We start from the raw sequence: 19,817 nt of genomic DNA, 5'->3' as shown, positions 1-19,817 counted from the left end.
GATCTACGGTTGTTTTCGATTTGAAGCAGAATTGGTAGCTAAAGGGATAGTTTTTAGCGCAGTACTTGACTTGTCACTATCGCTAGTAACCGAAAGCTGATAATAATTTGCTGGATGATCGTTTTTGGTTGTTTGAACAATTTCTTGTGTAGCTTAAATAGAAATGTAAAATCTCATCAAGTGGTATCTTCTTTGTTTAAATAAGTTACATCCATTCGCAAACTCATACGCACAGGCAATGCTAATCTGGTCCAATTCATCGGCAAATGAAACAAGTTAAATGTGATAGTTGCATTGAGTTCAACTTGAGTAGGAGTTTAAATATATTCGTATGAAACAAGCAGGGTATATAGGCAGCTAGGTACGTTATCTTTCTTTTTGCAAATTATTTCTACAAATGCCCAACAATTTTGATTTTAATATTGCTTGTTTAAAATAAGCCTTCATAGAATATTGGGAGGAAACAATACATGTAATCACGGATAGGAAGGAGAAGATTTGTGGCTTCTCGCAGATGTCAATGCTTGTTTTAGAAGATAACACAGTACTCACTCCGAGTTGTTTAACCATATGGACGTCTTCCGTGTAGTGATGGTAGCTGTCACACGCACTATCACCATTGTCTAGTACAGCGGTACTCTCGTGGTAATACCAATCCCAAATACTCTCACCTTTTCCTAATGTCAATAGAGATATTTCAGATAAGAGTTATATATGTATACTGGTTTTACTTATATCCATAGAATATTTCAAATGACAGTCCAGTAGGGAAATTTAACTCGTCTTTATAAAATCCAGTTCGGGTTTTTTTTAACTTGAAATTGATATAAGTGTTGATATGGATGGAGACAGAAATAAATAACATCGACAAAAGTCTTGTTGTTTTCCTTACAGAAAAAGAATAACATGAAGATTTGCGAAACCAATAATTACTAGTTATGCGAGTTTTACCCTGGAACCATATGAAAAAAAAAGTTATATTTTAGATTGTGTTTCTATTTTGGGTTTCCTGACTGAAATATCTGAGAATGGAGGGTACTGTCACTTTGTCACCTCTGGATTTCGTGTTCTTTTCTCACTACCCTACTCAATGTTTCCGGCATTGCCTCCATTGGCACCCGTCTCCATATGACTTTGGCTGTTGCACGGGAATGTAACCCAAACAAACAAAACAAAAACTTAGAAATCATTCGTACCATCTGTATTCCATGCTCCCTCTACTTGGTAAGCAGAAGATGAGGCACTCCAGGCGAATCCCTTTGGAAACTCTCCAAACAGAAACTCATTTTCGTAAGGCATGGTTGTCATGACGCCCGGGGCTGTCATGGCTCCTCGTGGGAAACCGTTGTCTTTGATGACCTGAGAGTAGAACACTGCCGACTCCTTTGGGGTTCGGGGGCGTGCAGGGTCAGAGAAGTTGACAAAATGAAGGCCGAATCGTTCGTCGTACCCGCTGCCCCACTCAAAGTTGTCCATCAGCGACCAGGCTGTATATCCCTTCACGTTGACCTGGTCGAGTTTCCGGGCTGTAATTTACAAAAAGGTTCAGTAAAATACGCTTATCATATACACATTTACATGTACATCCAATTCGAATTCGAATGCATTTTCTGAACATCAAAAAGGTATGAAACCCATATCCGTTGAAACGTGATGATTAGGACTGGGTTTGTAAAGACCACCAAAATGTTAATATTATCATAAAATATATCCAAGTGATATTTGTTTCTGAAATGGCATCAGCGTCTTAATAAGAGAAAATCGGCAAACAAACCGGGTACCACCATGACCAAGTCTCTGTTACTACCTTTAGGCCTCAGTCACACATTCAGGATTTGTACTGCCGATAGGACCACTCCCGATTAACATTTGTCAAAAGTCTGATAAAGATCCTGTGATCGTGGCGGGAAATTCACAAATTTGAGAAAACATTTATTTAATCACGACAACAATCATATATTGTTCAGGAAGCGTCCCGTTTCAGCCGTTTCCAGACGAATTCGTCCCGATTCTCTCGTTCTCAATCCGAATCTGATCCGATTTGTATCTTCCTCATGGTAAAAAACGACCGAATCTGCCCCGACAGCGTCCCGATTCTCCCGAACGCGATCCGACAGAGTTCAGATAGTGACCGGACAGTGAACCGATGCATTCGGCAAGATCTGGACGCAATCTGCACTTAACCGGAAAGAAACGGCAATGAAAAATGTCTCCAAATCTTGCCCGTTCATCACGACAGCGTCCTGATCCAGAGGACACCGCCAAGACACTGTCCAAACAACACACGATATTGTTACGATTTTGATCCGATACAGCAGAATCAGTCACGAGATAGTCACGATTGTAATCCGACTAGACAAAAACGACTAAGTTTCCCGAATGTTACGGGACGCACTTAACTGTCGGGAGTGCTTGGCCGACCTCTCGGACCATTCCCGATCCGTAGGACTCTGTACGAACGTAAAATGTATACGACTGCGCTCAGACAATGATAGGACATTCCAGATCATTGAGAATAGTAATCCGCTTTTTTCGCTTTTCGTGTCGTAGGGCTGTCTGATCTCAAACGGGAGCCATAATCGTCACTGTGTGAACGCCGCATTAGATACATTTTCAGCTGTAACAAAACGTCTTAGGTCCCTTTGTGGCTGTCGTGTTCAGGTCATGACATTTCAGAGAGATAGCTGAATAGGTATCACGTGACTATGTAACCTTACAGCTAAGCAAAACCACAATCAATTAAAATATCACAAAACTAACCAATGAAATGTGAACTACACAACCGCTGAATTACACAAAATAGGAAAAACAACACAAACTATGATTATGCAAGCAATGTACCACGCTAATGGTGAACTAAATATGTAAGACACCATGCAACTAACCAATGAACCACACAAACAATTATTCACACAATTAAGAGACTTGGTTTGCAACGAAACACACAATAAGTAAGGAACCACAAAACCAATTTTCGTGTCGAAGCGCTGTCTGATCTTAAACGGGAGCCATAATCGACACTGTGTGAACGCCGCATAAGATAGGATAAGTGTTCTGCATGAGATGGTGACACTGTTTTCAGCCGTTGAGATGGTGGTCCGATATTTCAAATTTAAGTCTACTGCGGGGATTGGGTAGCTTTGCGAGTCTACAGGATGTGACACTTCGAGTTTCCTTTTTCGCTCCATCGTGTAAAAAGTACGTACAATCATGTTTAATTACATTTAAGCCTAATGTTTGCACGTTATTGACGCACATTAAATCCCTTTTTTGAAATTCTTACTCACTTTGAATCTATTGTGTAGTTATAACGCCTGTAACTTACCTTTGAGCACCTCGTTAATGTATGATCTATAGTAGTTGATTCTGTGTACGTCCGACAGCGACCCGTTCCTGTCCGACACACCGTTCTCCGTCACATACACAGGTAGATCGCCATAATGGTTTTTGATCCAGTTCAACATTTTCCGCAGACCAAATGGAGTCACCCATAGCCAATTGGACCCTGACCTTCAAAAAGAGTGTTTGGGTGTATTTCACAGTTTTTAGATGGAATATAATAATGCCGCCCTATGCTATAACTATTACAAAAGAAATCTGTAAACTATAATGATTTCTGACTTCAAAAGAGCAAATTATGTTTTATATAACATTTTGTAGTACACTATCCACATTTTTTTAGGAATGGGGCAAAATTAATTCTGCGGTTCCGCTTATCAAATTACCCAATTTTGCAATTAAATAAAGATATGTTCATACCCTAGCCATTTTGGGTCTATAGAGCCCCCGGTGTCTTTGTCGGCGTCATAACTTATATCATCAATGTCTCGATCAACTGGATGTACCAGACCAGATGTGTACAGGTTGAGACCGAGAAAATCTGTCGAACCTGAAAAATGAGGTTTGTTCATTGTGTTAATATGGATTTCAATACATTTCTAAAATGTTTATCTAGCGACATCTCGATGGCTAAAAGAGCTATCAACCGAGTTAATACAGGATACTATGCCATTTCTGCAGGAATTACCTTGCTTCAGAAATGATTTGGCCTAAAATGATTAATTCTCTCTAACCTTTAAGTATCTTTTTTTCTGTCTCTGTAAATTCTGGAAGTCGGGACTGGTTGAATCCCTGGAGTGCACTCTTATTACCCACTTGCCACTTCATGACATCCGGATAGTCGCCATGGACAAGAGGATTGGCAAACCACCCAAAGTCGAACTGGGTTGCCCTCTCTGCTGCCTCCAGGTGGGAGGGATTATAGGGATTTTCGGGCTCCGACCACCCAGCGTTTAGCGTTATACCCACTTGACCTGTAACCAAAATTTATCTCATTTTCAACAGTCGTATTTTTCAATCAGGCCACATATTCTAGCGTTATTTCCAAAACAAGCATTTGTCTACTTTAATGGTTGAATACGGCTTCATCGTGCTTGATGTAAACATATTTTTATTTGCATCTAATATACAAAAGGGATTGGGCACAAGTTGTCCAACTTATGTAAAGCCCTTTCCCTATAACAATATATATATATACAAGATGGCAATTTTTCAATTAATTAATATGTTCAATTAAGTTTAGTGTTACTAACAGAAAGAGAGAGAGAGAGAGAGAGAGAGAGAGAGAGAGAGAGAGAGAGAGAGAGAGAGAGAGAGAGAGAGAGAGAGAGAGAGAGAGAGAGAGAGAGAGAGAGAGAGAGAGAGAGAGAGAGAGAGAGAGAGAGAGAGAGAGAGAGAGAGAGAGAGAGAGAGAGAGAGAGAGAGAGAGAGAGAGAGAGAGAGAGAGAGAGAGAGAGAGAGAGAGAGAGAGAGAGAGAGAGAGAGAGAGAGGGGTGTGTGTGTGTCATAGCTTGAAGATATTTAATTTGATATCGTGGAAGTGATCTTCTCCGACACAGACGGCACTAGTAACACTGTCCACTATTCAAAACACTCTGCTTTTCTGATGTTCATCACTTCCCGTGCCTCTGTTGCCTTCTCCTTGTAAATTCGATTCCTTCTGGTATTTTCGTTTCACTAGTGCCGTTTGTATCGGGGAAGACCAGAAACAAGACTCTTCAACATTTAAGATAAAAATGATTTTCGACTAATAAATTAACAAACATAGATAATATTAATACCAAGTCGCAAAATCAAATCAGCATTAAATCAACTACGTGTGCAGTTTAACCCGATAGCTGGTGATAATAGGTGTTACCTTTCTGTGTGTGGCGGTAGGTTGAGTTGTAGATATAACAGGACCTTGTGTGTGTTATCTTTCTGTGTGTGGCTGTAGGTTGAGTTGTAAATATAACAGGACCTTGTGTGTGTTATCTTTCTGTGTGTGGCGGTAGGCTGAGTTGTAGATATACCAGGACCTCGTGTGTGTTCCCTTTCTGTGTGTGGCGGTAGTTTGAGTTGTAGATATACCAGGCCCTTTTGTGTGTTACCTTTCTGGGTGTGGCGGTAGGTTGAGTTGAAAATATACCAGGACCTCGTGTGTGTTCCCTTTCTGTGTGTGGCGGTAGGCTGAGTTGTAGATATGCAAGGACCTCGTGTGTGTTACCTCTCTGTGTGTGGCGGTAGGTTGAGCTGTAGATATGCCAGGACCTCGTGGGGGTTACCTTTCTGTGTGTGGCGGTGGGTTGAGTTGTAGATATACCAGGTCCTTTTGTGTGTTACCTTTCTGGGTGTGGCGGTAGGTTGAGTTGAAAATATACCAGGACCTCGTGTGTGTTCCCTTTCTGTGTGTGGCGGTAGGGTGAGTTGTAGATATAACAGGACCTTTTGTGTGTTACCTTTCTCTGTGTGGCGGTAGGTTGAGTTGAAAATATACCAGGACCTCGTGTGTGTTCCCTTTCTGTGTGTGGCGGTAGTTTGAGTTGTAGATATACCAGGTCCTTGTGTGTGTTTCCTTTCTGTGTGTGGCGGTAGTTTGAGTTGTAGATATACCAGGCCCTTGTGTGTGTTACCTTTCTGTGTGTGGGGGTAGGTTGAGTTGTAGATATAACAGGACCTTGTGTGTGTTATCTTTCTGTGTGTGGCGGTAGGCTGGGTTGTAGATATACCAGGACCTTGTGTGTGTGACCTTTCTGTGTGTGGCGGTATGTTGAGTTATAGATATATCAGGACATCGTGTGTGTTACCTTTCTGTGTATGGCGGTAGGCTGAGTTGTAGATATACCAGGACCTCGTGTGGGTTAACTTTCTGTGTGTGTTGGTTGGTTGAGCTGTAGATATAACAGGACCTTTTGTGTGTACCTTTCTGTGTGTGGCGGTGGGTTGAGTTGTAGATATACCAGAACCTTCTGTGTAGCTGGTGATAATAGGTGTTACCTTTCTGTGCGTGGCGGTAGGTTGAGTTGTAGATATACCAGGACCTCGTGTGTGTTAACTTTCTGTGTGTGTTGGTTGGTTGAGTTGTAGATATAACAGGACCTTTTGTGTGTTACCTTTCTGTGTGTGGCGGTAGGTTGAGTTGTAGATATGCAAGGACCTTGTGTGTGTTACCTTTCTGTGTGTGTTGGTAGGTTGAGTTGTAGATATGCCAAGACCTGGTGTGTGTTACCTTTCTGTGTATGGAGGTAGGTTGAGTTGTAGATATACCAGGAACTTTTGTGTGTTACCTTTCTGTGTGTGGCGGTAGGTTGAGTTGTAGATATGACAAGACCTGGTAGGTTGAGTTGTAGATATGCAAGGACCTCGTGTGTGTTAACTTTCTGTGTGTGTTGGTAGGTTTAGTTGTAGATATGCCAGGAACTTTTGTGTGTTACTTTTCTGTGTGTGGCGGTAGGCTGAGTTGTAGATATGCAAGGACCTCGTGTGTGTTAACTTTCTGTGTGTGTTGGTTGGTTGAGTTGTAGATATAACAGGACCTTTTGGGTGTTACCTTTCTGTGTGTGGCGGGAGGTTGAGTTGTAAATATACCGGGACCCTATGTGTGTTACCTTTATGTGTGTGGCGGTAGGTTGAGTTGTAAATATACCAGGACCCTATGTGTGTTACCTTTATGTGTGTGGCGGTAGGTTGAGTTGTAAATATACCAGGACCTTGTGTGTGTGACCTTTCTGTGTGTGGCGGTATATTGAGTTGTAGATATGCCAGGACCTTTTGTGTGTTACCTTTCTGTGTGTGGCGGTAGGTTGAGTTGTAGATATACCAGGACCTTTTGTGTGTTACCTTTCTGTGTGTGGCGGTAGGTTGAGTTGTAGATATACCAGGACCTTGTGTGTGTTACCTTTCTGTGTGTGGCGGTAGGTTGAGTTGTAAATATACCAGGACCTTGTGTGTGTTACCTTTCTGTGTGTGGCGGTAGGTTGAGTTGTAGATATACCAGGACCTTGTGTGTGTTACCTTTCTGTGTGTGGCGGTAGGTTGAGTTGTAGATATACCAGGACCTTGTGTGTGTTACCTTTCTGTGTGTGGCGGTAGGTTGAGTTGTAGATATACCAGGACCTTGTGTGTGTTACCTTTCTGTGTGTGGCGGTAGGTTGAGTTGTAGATATACCAGGACCTTGTGTGTGTTACCTTTCTGTGTGTGGCGGTAGGTTGAGTTGTAAATATACCAGGACCTTGTGTGTGTTACCTTTCTGTGTGTGGCGGTAGGTTGAGTTGTAGATATACCAGGACCTTGTGTGTGTTACCTTTCTGTGTGTGGCGGTAGGTTGAGTTGTAGATATACCAGGACCTTGTGTGTGTTACCTTTCTGTGTGTGGCGGTAGGTTGAGTTGTAGATATACCAGGACCTTGTGTGTGTTACCTTTCTGTGTGTGGCGGTAGGTTGAGTTGTAGATATACCAGGACCTTGTGTGTGTTACCTTTCTGTGTGTGGCGGTAGGTTGAGTTGTAGATATACCAGGACCTTTTGTGTGTTATCTTTCTGTGTGTGGCGGTAGGTTGAGTTGTAGATATACCAGGACCTTTTGTGTGTTACCTTTCTGTGTATGGCGGTAGGTTGAGTTGTAAATATACCAGGACCTTGTGGGTGTTACCTTTCTGTGTGTGGCGGTAGGTTGAGTTGTAGATATACCAGGACCTTTTGTGTGTTACCTTTCTGTGTATGGCGGTAGGTTGAGTTGTAGATATGCCACGACCTTGTGTGTGTTACCTTTCTGTGTGTGGCAATAGTTTGAGTTGTAGATATACCAGGACTTCGTGTGTGTTACCTTTCAGTGTGTGGCGGTAGGTTGAGTTGTAGATATAACAGGACCTTGTGTGTGTTACCTTTCTGTGTGTGGCGGTAGGTTGAGTGTTACCTTTCTGTGTGTGGCGGTAGGTTGAGTTGTAGATATAACAGGTCCTTGTGTGTGTTACCTTTCTGTGTGTGGCCGTGGTTGAATTGTAGATATACCAGGACCTTGTGTGTGTTACCTTACTGTGGGGGGCGGTAGGTTGAGTTGTAGATATACCAGGACCTTGTGTGGGTTACCTTTCTGTGTGTGGCGGTAGGTTGAGTTGTGGATATACCAGGACCTTTTGTGTGTTACCTTTTTGTGTGTGGCGGTAGGTTGAGTTGTAGATATGCCAGGACTTTGTGTGTGCTAGGATCAGGTGGTGACTGACAATATAAGCGTTAGTTCCAGGTCCGTACATCCCCGGGGCAAACACGGCTACACTGTACCCCAGCCAGGAAACGATCCACGGTTCGTTAAAGGTGATCCAAAACTTTACCTGAGTGCAAGTATCAGAGTATGACATAAGTTTTCAATGAGTACTGTAAAACAGGTTGATATTTAACACGACGTGATCATTGGAATAGTAGCCGAATCTTCGATATCAATGATTTTGGAACTATAAGCATTCATCATTAAGTTCGAAGAAAAATCGTCTTTGTTTCAATAATCTGGATAATTAACAAACACTTTGCGGACAAATATGAGTCTTTTAAAAATTTCATTTTACAAGAAAACATGTCTTTAATTTATGTTAAAAGTTTAATACTCAGCAAGGCTCGATTGTTTTCATGATTTGATTAAGAATTCCCGGTGAAGGTAAAATAGAGACAGACTTGACCGGTGCTTGTTAACAAAGGTTAAAGTGAGACATACTTGAACAATGCATGTTTGCAAAGGTTGAGAGATACATAATTGACCAGTGCTTCTTTGCAAAGGTTAAAGAGAGTTAAACTTGACTGGTGCTTGTTAATAAAGGTTAAAGAGAGACATACGTGACCGGTGCTTGTTAATTAAGCTTAAAGAGAGACAGATTTGACCGGTGCTTGTTAACAAAGGTTAAAGAGAGACATATTTGACCGATGCTTGTTAATAAAGTTAAAGAGAGTCAAATTTGACCGGTGCTTGTTAACAAAGCTTAAAGAATGACCGACTTGACCGGTACTTATTTGCAAAGGTAAAAGAGAGACAGACTTGACCGGTGCTTGCTAATAAAGCTGAAAGAGAGACAGATTTTACCGGTGCTTGTTAACAAAGCTTAAAGAGAGACAGATTTGACCGGTGCTTGTTAACAAAGCTTAAAGAGAGACAGATTTGACCGGTGCTTGTTAACAAAGGTTAAAGAACGACCGACTTGATCGGTACCTTCTTTTAATGGTTGAAGAGAGACAGACTTGACCGGTGCTTGTTAACAAAGGTTGAAGAGAGACATGCTGGACCGGTGCTTGTTAACAAAGGTTAAAGAGAGACATGCTGGACCGGTGCCTGTTAACAAAGGTTAAAGAGGGACAGACTTGACCGGTGCTTGTTAACAAAAGTTAAAGAGAGACATGCTGGACAGGTGCTTGTTAACAAAGGTTAAAGGGGGACAGACTTGACCGGTGATTGTTAACTATGGTTAAGGAGGGACAGACTTGACCGGTGCATGTTAACAAAGGTTAAAGAGGGACATGCTGGACCGGTGCTTGCTAATAAAGCTTAAAGAGAGACAGCCTTGACCGGTGCTTGTCAACAAAGATATAAGAGAGACATGCTGGACCGGTGCTTGTTAACAAAGGCTAAAGAGAGACAGACAGGACCGGTGCTTGTTAAAAAAAGGTAAAGAGATACATGCTGGACCGGTGCTTGTTAACAAAGGTTAAAGAGGGACAGACTTGACCGGTGCATGTTAACAAAGGTTAAAGGGGGGCAGACTTGACCGGTGCTTGTTAACAAAGGTTAAAGAGGGACAGACTTGACCGGTGCATGTTAGTTGCCATGGAGTTTTCATGGCTATAAATATTTGTTGTGTATTGTAAACAAATATTCAGGTTCTTTTATCAATAGTTCTAAAGTTCAATTATAAGGGCAACGGATGTGTTTTTTCCACTTTAGTATTTTCCACTTTTGCTGTTTTAGAACGCCCCATAGTGTTTTGCTTAATCTAATCAAGCACTTTAAATGAATCTGAAACGCTACAATTGAGTATATACTAATGTTTCCTTGAAAACCTTTAAAATATGGTAAGTAATCAGCATACCCGGTCTCCAAAGTGTTTGAAGCAGAATTCGGTATATTCTGAGAAAATATCGATAAGGGATTCATTGAGCCAGCCGTTGTACTCGCGCTGTAGGGCCTGAGGCAGATCCCAGTGGTAGAGTGTAATCATGGGCTGGATCCCCTCAGCCATCAGACCATCGATTAGACGGTTGTAATAATCAATACCCTTTTGGTTCGCACTTGACACTGTGCCGTTCGGTAACACTCGCGACCAAGATATAGAGAAGCGGTAGTGCGAAACCTGAGGAAGATAAAATAAAATTCAAAAAATGGCCGTGTCTCTGATTGAAACTGTAAAAATTTTCGCATTCAACATTTCTCTTTTTCGACTTTTCCAACCTTTTCTGCAGCATGCTTTTCGTCCGTATGCAATGCATTGTACTGCATCAATTTTTTCTTCTTCAAATATGGCAATATGTCTCTTCATACATAAGTTGTACTGATTATGTTAATCAGATATCAGCATTACACAGCAAGACAAATGTCTACGTTTTTCTCAAAGAATATCAAGGGAAAATGGACGATACGGCCCACCTCGCTAGTACAGCGCAGCAAACAAGAAATCGTTATTAAGCCTGTTATGTTTTATAGCTTTCAAACAAGTCTGATATAAACAATGTATTTATGATATTGTCAAAACATTATTAAGAGAGTAGTGAATAATACATAACATCTTGTCAGTAGTATATTATATATTACATCATATCAAGTCAGTACAATATAATACATTACAATATATCATATCAGTAGTATATAACACATTACAATATATCATATCAGTAAATTATAATACATTACAATAGATCACATCGGTAGTATATAACACATTATAATATATCATATCAGTAGTATAGAACACATTAGAATATATCATATCAGTAGTATATAACAGATTACAATATATCATATCAGTAGTATATAACAAATTACAATATATCATATCAGTAGTATATAACAGATTACAATATATCATATCAGTAGTATATAACACATTACAATATATCATCTCAGTAGTATATAATACATTACAATATATACAAGATACCATATCAGTAGTATATAATACATTACAATATATTATATCAGTAGTATATAACACATTACAATATATCATATCAGTAAATTATAATCCATTACAATATATAACATCAGAAGTATATAACACATTACAATATATCATATCAGTGGTATATAACACATTACAATATATCATATCAGTGGTATATAACACATTACAATATATCATATCAGTAGAATATAACACATTATAATATATCATATCAGTGTTATATAATAAATAACAATATACCATATCGGAAGCAAATAATACATTACAATATATCATATCAGTAAATTATAATACATTACAATATATCATATCAGTAGTATATAACCCATTATAATATATCATATCAGTAGTATATAACAAATTGTAATATATCATATCAGTGTTATATAATAAATAACAATATATCATATCAAGGTTATATAATAAATTACAATATATCATATCAGTAGTATATAACCCATTATAATATATCATATCAGTAGTATATAACAAATTACAATATATCATATCAGTAGAATATAACACATTATAATATATCATATCAGTAGTATATAACACACAATAATATATCATATCAGTGTTATATAATACTTTACAATGTATCATATCAGTGTTATATAATACTTTACAATGTATCATATCAGTGTTATATAATAATTTACAATATATCATATCAGTGTTATATAATAAATAACAATATACCATATCGGAAGCAAATAATACATTACAATATATCATATCAGTGTTATATAATAAATAACAATATATCATATCAAGGTTATATAATAAATTACAATATATCATATCAGTAAATTATAATCCATTACAATATATAACATCAGAAGTATATAACACATTACAATATATCATATCAGTGGTATATAACACATTACAATATATCATATCAGTAAATTATAATACATTACAATATATCATATCAGTGTTATATAATAAATAACAATATATCATATCAAGGTTATATAATAAATTACAATATATCATATCAGTAGTATATAACCCATTATAATATATCATATCAGTAGTATAGAACACATTAGAATATATCATATCAGTAGTATATAACAAATTACAATATATCATATCAGTAGAATATAACACATTATAATATATCATATCAGTAGTATATAACACATTACATTATATCATATCAGTAGTATATAACAAATTACAATATATCATATCAGTAGAATATAACACATTATAATATATCATATCAGTAGTATATAACAGATTACAATATATCATATCAGTAGTATATAACAGATTACAATATATCATATCAGTAGTATATAACCCATTATAATATATCATATCAGTAGTATATAACAAATTGTAATATATCATATCAGTGTTATATAATAAATTACAATATATCATATCAGTAGTATATAACAAATTACAATATATCATATCAGTAGTATATAACCCATTATAATATATCATATCAGTAGTATAGAACACATTAGAATATATCATATCAGTAGTATATAACACATTACATTATATCATATCAGTAGTATATAACAAATTACAATATATCATATCAGTAGAATATAACACATTATAATATATCATATCAGTAGTATATAACACATTACAATATATAATATCAGTAGTATATAATACATTACAATATATTATATCAGTGTTATATAATATATAACAATATGTCATATCAGTGTTCTATAAAACATTACAAAATATCATACATGTATCAATAGTATATAATACATTACAATGGGTCATATCAGTGTTATATAATACATTACAACATATCATATCAGTAAAATATAATACATTACAATATATTATATCAGTAGTATATAACACATTACAATATATTATAGTGTTATATAATAAATTACAATATATCATATCAGTAAATTATAATTCATTACAATATATCATATCAGTGTTATATAATAAATAACAATATACCATATCGGAAGCAAATAATACATTACAATATATCATATCAGTAGTATATAACCCATTATAATATATCATATCAGTAGTATATAACACATTACATTATATCATATCAGTAGTATATAACAAATTATAATATATCATATCAGTGTTATATAATAAATAACAATATACCATATCGGAAGCAAATAATACATTACAATATATCATATCAGTAAATTATAATTCATTACAATATATCATATCAGTGTTATATAATAAATTACAATATATCATATCAGTAGTATATAACCCATTATAATATATCATATCAGTAGTATAGAACACATTAGAATATATCATATCAGTAGTATATAACACATTACATTATATCATATCAGTAGTATATAACAAATTGTAATATATCATATCAGTGTTATATAATAAATAACAATATACCATATCGGAAGCAAATAATACATTACAATATATCATATCAGTGTTATATAATAAATAACAATATATCATATCAAGGTTATATAATAAATTACAATATATCATATCAGTAAATTATAATTCATTACAATATATCATATCAGTAAGTTATAATACATTACAATATATAACATCAGAAGTATATAACACATTACAATATATCATCTCAGTAGTATATAATACATTACAATATATTATATCAGTGTTATATAATATATAACAATATGTCATATCAGTGTTCTATAAAACATTACAAAATATCATACATGTATCAATAGTATATAATACATTACAGTATATCATATCAGTGTTATATAATATATAACAATATGTCATATCAGTGTTCTATAAAACATTACAAAATATCATACATGTATCAATAGTATATAATACATTACAGTATATCATATCAGTGTTATATAATATATAACAATATGTCATATCAGTGTTATATAAAACATTACAAAATATCATACATGTATCAATAGTATATAATACATTACAACATATCATATCAGTAAAATATAATACATTACAATATATCATATCAGTAGAATAGTATACATTACAATACATCATATCAGTGTTATGTAATGCATTACAATGTATCATATCAGTGTTATATAATACTTTACAATATATCATATCAGTGTTATATTATACATTACAATTTATCATATCAGTGTTATATAATACATTACAATATACCATATTAGTAGTATATAATACATTACAATATACCATATCAGTAGTATATAATACATTACAAAATACCATATCGGTAGTATATAATACATTACAATATACCATATCGGTATTAAATAATACATTACAATATATCATATCAGAATAATATAATAAATAACAATATATCATATCAAGGTTATATAATAAATTACAATATATCATATCAGTAGTATATACTACAGTACAATATATCATATCAGTGTTATATAATAAATAACAATATACCATATCGGAAGCAAATAATACATTACAATATATCATATCAGAATAATATAATACATAATAATATATCATATCAGGGTTATATATAGAGAATAAGACATGCCTTTTTCCATATCACACCCAGTATTAACCCGAGACTGCAATATCAGCCAAAGGGCCGAAGGCCCGAGGGCTGATATTGGTCGAGGGTTGATACTTGGTGTGATATGGAAAAGGGCGTGTTTTATTCTGTTTATTACATACTTACTAATAAAAACTACTATCTAATGATGCATTTGGATTTTTGAAATATTGAAAAACGATTTTTTTCCAAAAGGGGTGTGATGTGGGTTTTGCGGGCTGATACGGGTTTTGGGGTGAGATACGGCGGAGGCTGATACGGGTTTTGAAGTGTGATACGGCGAGGGCTGATATGGGTAAGAGCAGTTTTGTCGTATCGCATATACAAAAAAAAACGTATTTATTAGTAAGTTTGGAATTAAAGTAAATTACAGTATATCAAATTAGCAGTATATAATACATTACAATATATCATATCAGTGTTATATAATACATTACAACATATCACATCAGTAGAATATAATACATTACAAAAAATCATATCAGTAGTATATAATACATTACATTTTATCATATAAGTGATATATAATAAATTACAATATATCAAATTGGTAGTAAATAATACATTAGAATATATCGTATCAGTGTTATATAATACATTACAAAATATCATATCAGTATTATATAATACATTACAATATATCATATCAGTGTTATATAATATATAACAATATATCATATCAGTGTTACATCATAAATTACAATATATCACATCAGTAGTATATAATACATTACAATATATCATATCAGTGTTATATAATATATAACAATATATCATATCAGTGTTACATAATAAATGACAATATATCACATCAGTCGAATAAAATACATTACAATATATCATATCGGTAGTATATAATACATTACAACATATCATATCAGTGTTATATAATGCATAACAATATATCATATCAGTAGTATATTATACATTACAATATATCATATCGGTATTAAATAATACATTACAATATATCATATCAGAATAATATAATAAATTACTATGTATCATATCAGTGTTATATAATACATTACATTACAATATACCATATCAGTGTTATAAAATACATTGCAATATATCATATCAGTAGTATTTAATGCATTACAACATGTCATATCAGTAGAATAAAATACATTACAATATATCATATTCGTACTGTATAATACATTACAATATATCATATCAGTGTTATATAATAAAATGCAATATATCATATCACTACTATAGAATACATCTCAATATATATCATATCAGTACTATATATTACATTACAATATATCATATCAGTGTAATATATTACATTACAATATATCATATCAGTACTATATAACACATTACAATATATCATATCAGTGGTATATAACACATTACAACATATCATATCAGTACTATATAATACATAACAATATACCATATCAGTTATATAAAAAAGATTACAATATATTATATCAGAATATAATACATTACAATATATCATATTAGTGTTATATAATACTTTACAATATATCACCTCAGTAGTATATAATACATTACAATATATCATATCAGTAGTATATAACACATTACAATATATTATATCAAAATATAATACATTACAATATATCATATTAGTGTGATATAATACATAACAATATACCATATCAGTGGTATATAATACATTACAATATATCATATCAATGTTATATAATTCATTACAATATATCATATCAGTGTTATATAGTACATAACAATGTAGTATATCAGTGTTATATAATACATATCAATATATCATATCAGTGTTATATAAGAAATTACATATTATCATATCAGTAGTAAATAATACATTACAATATATGGTAGACATTAAAATTTTCTACTCGACATATGTACCTCAAGATATCCTAGAAAACACTACCGTGATACACACTGAAATATCTTATTTGTATTGAATATTACTATAAAGGCATTGTCATAAATATCAAATACAATTCATCTGGCACCACAACTGTTATACACATATACTGCCAAATTGTTCTCATAAATATGATGTTGTTGACAATGATAGCATATATGATTGTGTGATGAGGGAAGGAATCGTCAAGATTAAGTTCATCACCAACAATGTAACGTACCCCGAGCTGTTTGAGCAACTGTATATCATCTTGGTATTTGTGGTAACTGTCGCACGCCACATTACCGTTGTCATTGTTGGCTATTTTCCCAGGAGTCTGTGCCCACACATCCCAGATAGAAGGACCACGCCCTGTTGAGAATATTAAAACTGTATACATCTATACAGATGTTACCTAGGGGAAAAGAATATTTAGTGTATACTTTTACTATCAATCTGTCGTTATATTATCGTTATGCACATACTCCACTTCTTATATTCAAGATCAATTCGCCAAAACAATAATTCATTTTTCAGTGTTTTACCAAAAAGTGTGTCATAACTATGAAAACGAAATTGGCCAATTTACAATTTGCCATACTCACCCTCTTGCTCAGGGACATGAATCATAATTTGAAGAATTAATAAGAAATTTCCTGTTGTACGGACTGATTTACTTTCACGTCATTTGAAGTTCAAAAATATTGTACAGCTTTAAAGTGAGAAAAGAGGTTATAAGCACCGTAATATGGCATATAGTCTTAAACAAAATACAGAATCACAGCAAGTACAATGTGCTTTCTTCTTCATCTCCATAAAAATACCGACTCATGTTATGTTTTCTTTATAAATCACATGTATACATTGTCGTATAAACCCTAAAATCCTAATCCTGAGTTGACGTTAGTTAAAAACGAAAGAAAACAATTGCATTTTAATAGTTTCAAAATCTTCTGCAATTTTTTCCGTTTGGACTCACCATCCTCATTCCAGCCCCCCTCCACCTGATAGGCTGCTGTCGCTGAACTCCATACAAAATCCTCGGGGAAAACATCATACAGGAACTCATTCTCCATTTCTGGGGCGACGCCTCTTCCTCCAATCCCAGGATAGCCATGTTGAAATGCGCTCTCCGAGACTAACTGTCGATAGAAGGAGGCAGAGTGTTTGGGAACCCTGGTCAGGTTAGGGTCGCTGAAGTTGATGTGATACAATCCGTATTTATTAGCATACCCAAACGTGATGTCATAGGTGTCCATGATGCTCCATACAAGGTAGCCCGTTACGTTGATCTTATCCAGATGAATAGCTTCAATACAATATAGAATCATTCAGCTTTTATTTTTTTCAGTTTTTCTGATAAAAAGATGAAGTGAGGAATTATGAAGTTTACACAGAAATGAGTTCCTATGAAAAAAAGGAAAAACGGAAAAAAATACACAATGTAACTCAAAGGGTGGAACACTTTTTGAACAGTAAACATATAACTTTAATCCTGGGATACTCAATTTGATTTGATCTATAACAGAATACGAGCATCACCTTTGAGCACCTCGTTGGTGTAATCCCGCATGAAGTCTATCCGATCCTGGTCTTCTATCCCATCAGTTTGGTCGCACGCTCCGTTCTCCGTTATCAAGATAGGTACATCACCGTATTGACGGCGTATCCAGTTAAGCATCTTGCGCATGCCTAGTGGTGTCGTATACATTCTTCCACCACATGTTCTATAAGAGGTTAATACAGTAAATCGACATAAAAGATTGAAGAGCATAAGGACCTGCCTCTGGCCAAAAAGATTAAACATACTTATTTATGAAAAGATATTTTACGAACGAGTTTAAACATTTTGTCATAAAAAGAAAGAAGAATTAAAAAATGCTATCAAAGCTATGTTTCTTAAAAGTTTGAAGTATCTAAATAAGAAGAAGATACATACTCTTTCCAGGAAGGATCGACACTGAGAACACAGCCAGCATCTTTTTCAAATCTGGTCGTTAGCTCGGCCGGACTGGCATCCGTCACCAGGGCCGAGCGGTACATGTTCATGGCGAAGAAATCGAAGGATCCTAAAAGGTTGTGTAGCAACTTTGTAATAAAAACATGTAGAAGGTTTGGAAATTCACCCAAGTTTGTACCAGTTTACTAAATGTCTTCAAACCACGTAAGAAAGTACCGAAGAAGATTTCAATATTTACAGTAAATATTGTAAACTTGCTACTATTAGTGTACTCATATTTCCATATAACGACGACAATTGGCAAGTACCTTGATCATGATGTAAAGCGATCTACAAACAGAGTGATAGAACATACATCATAGCCTTTATCCTAATCTAGTGCTCTCGGATCATAGCGAAAAGACTATCATTACCGGTTAACTAGGTACTCTTATAGTATGTGACACTGTCCTTCCTGTATCGATACCTTACAGTATGTAACACTGTCCTTCCTGTATCTATACATTACAGTATGTNAGTATGTAACACTGTCCTTCCTGTATCGATACATTATAGTATGTAACACTGTCCTTCCTGTATCGATACCTTACAGTATGTAACACTGTCCTTCCTGTATCTATACATTACAGTATGTAACACTGTCCTTCCTGTATCGATACCTTACAGTATGTAACACTGTCCTTTCTGTATCGATACCTTACAGTATGTAACAATGTCCTTCCTGTATCGATACCTTACAGTATGTAACACTGTCCTTCCTGCATCTATACATTACAGTATTTAACAATGTCTTTCCTGTACCTATACATTATAGTATGTTACACTGTCTTTCCTGTAGTTATACATTATAGTATGTAACACTGTATCGATACAGAAAGGACAGTATTACATACTGTAAGGTATCAATACAGGAAGGACAGTGTCACATACTGTAAGGTATCAATACAGGAAGGACAGTGTCACATACTATAATGTATAGGTACAGGAAAGACATTGTT

General features: G+C 34.9%; 1 protein-coding gene across 1 annotated transcript in view; it reads right to left on the bottom strand.

Moving 5' to 3' along the window:
* The window catches only part of LOC110453818 (lactase-phlorizin hydrolase-like), a gene marked incomplete at its 3' end in the record, with an annotated part of 105,186 nt that extends 86,263 nt beyond the window's left edge, over positions 1-18,923 (bottom strand). Inside the window, exons 1-11 of the mRNA XM_021502987.1 lie at positions 18,799-18,923; positions 18,402-18,586; positions 17,839-18,168; positions 17,101-17,231; positions 10,390-10,650; positions 8,466-8,649; positions 4,074-4,313; positions 3,760-3,889; positions 3,326-3,510; positions 1,197-1,526; positions 553-677 (exon numbers count right to left, since the gene is read on the bottom strand). Coding sequence (XP_021358662.1) covers positions 553-677; positions 1,197-1,526; positions 3,326-3,510; positions 3,760-3,889; positions 4,074-4,313; positions 8,466-8,649; positions 10,390-10,650; positions 17,101-17,231; positions 17,839-18,168; positions 18,402-18,586; positions 18,799-18,908 — 2,211 coding nt within the window. The remainder of the gene's footprint in view (positions 1-552; positions 678-1,196; positions 1,527-3,325; positions 3,511-3,759; positions 3,890-4,073; positions 4,314-8,465; positions 8,650-10,389; positions 10,651-17,100; positions 17,232-17,838; positions 18,169-18,401; positions 18,587-18,798) is intronic.
* Between the last annotated feature and the right edge of the window lie 894 nt (positions 18,924-19,817).

This window comes from Mizuhopecten yessoensis, unplaced genomic scaffold, assembly GCF_002113885.1.
Source record: "Mizuhopecten yessoensis strain PY_sf001 unplaced genomic scaffold, ASM211388v2 scaffold7515, whole genome shotgun sequence".
NCBI lineage: Eukaryota > Metazoa > Mollusca > Bivalvia > Pectinida > Pectinidae > Mizuhopecten > Mizuhopecten yessoensis.
Note: the sequence above shows the minus strand (reverse complement) of the source record. Positions and strands in the feature narration are given on the sequence as shown.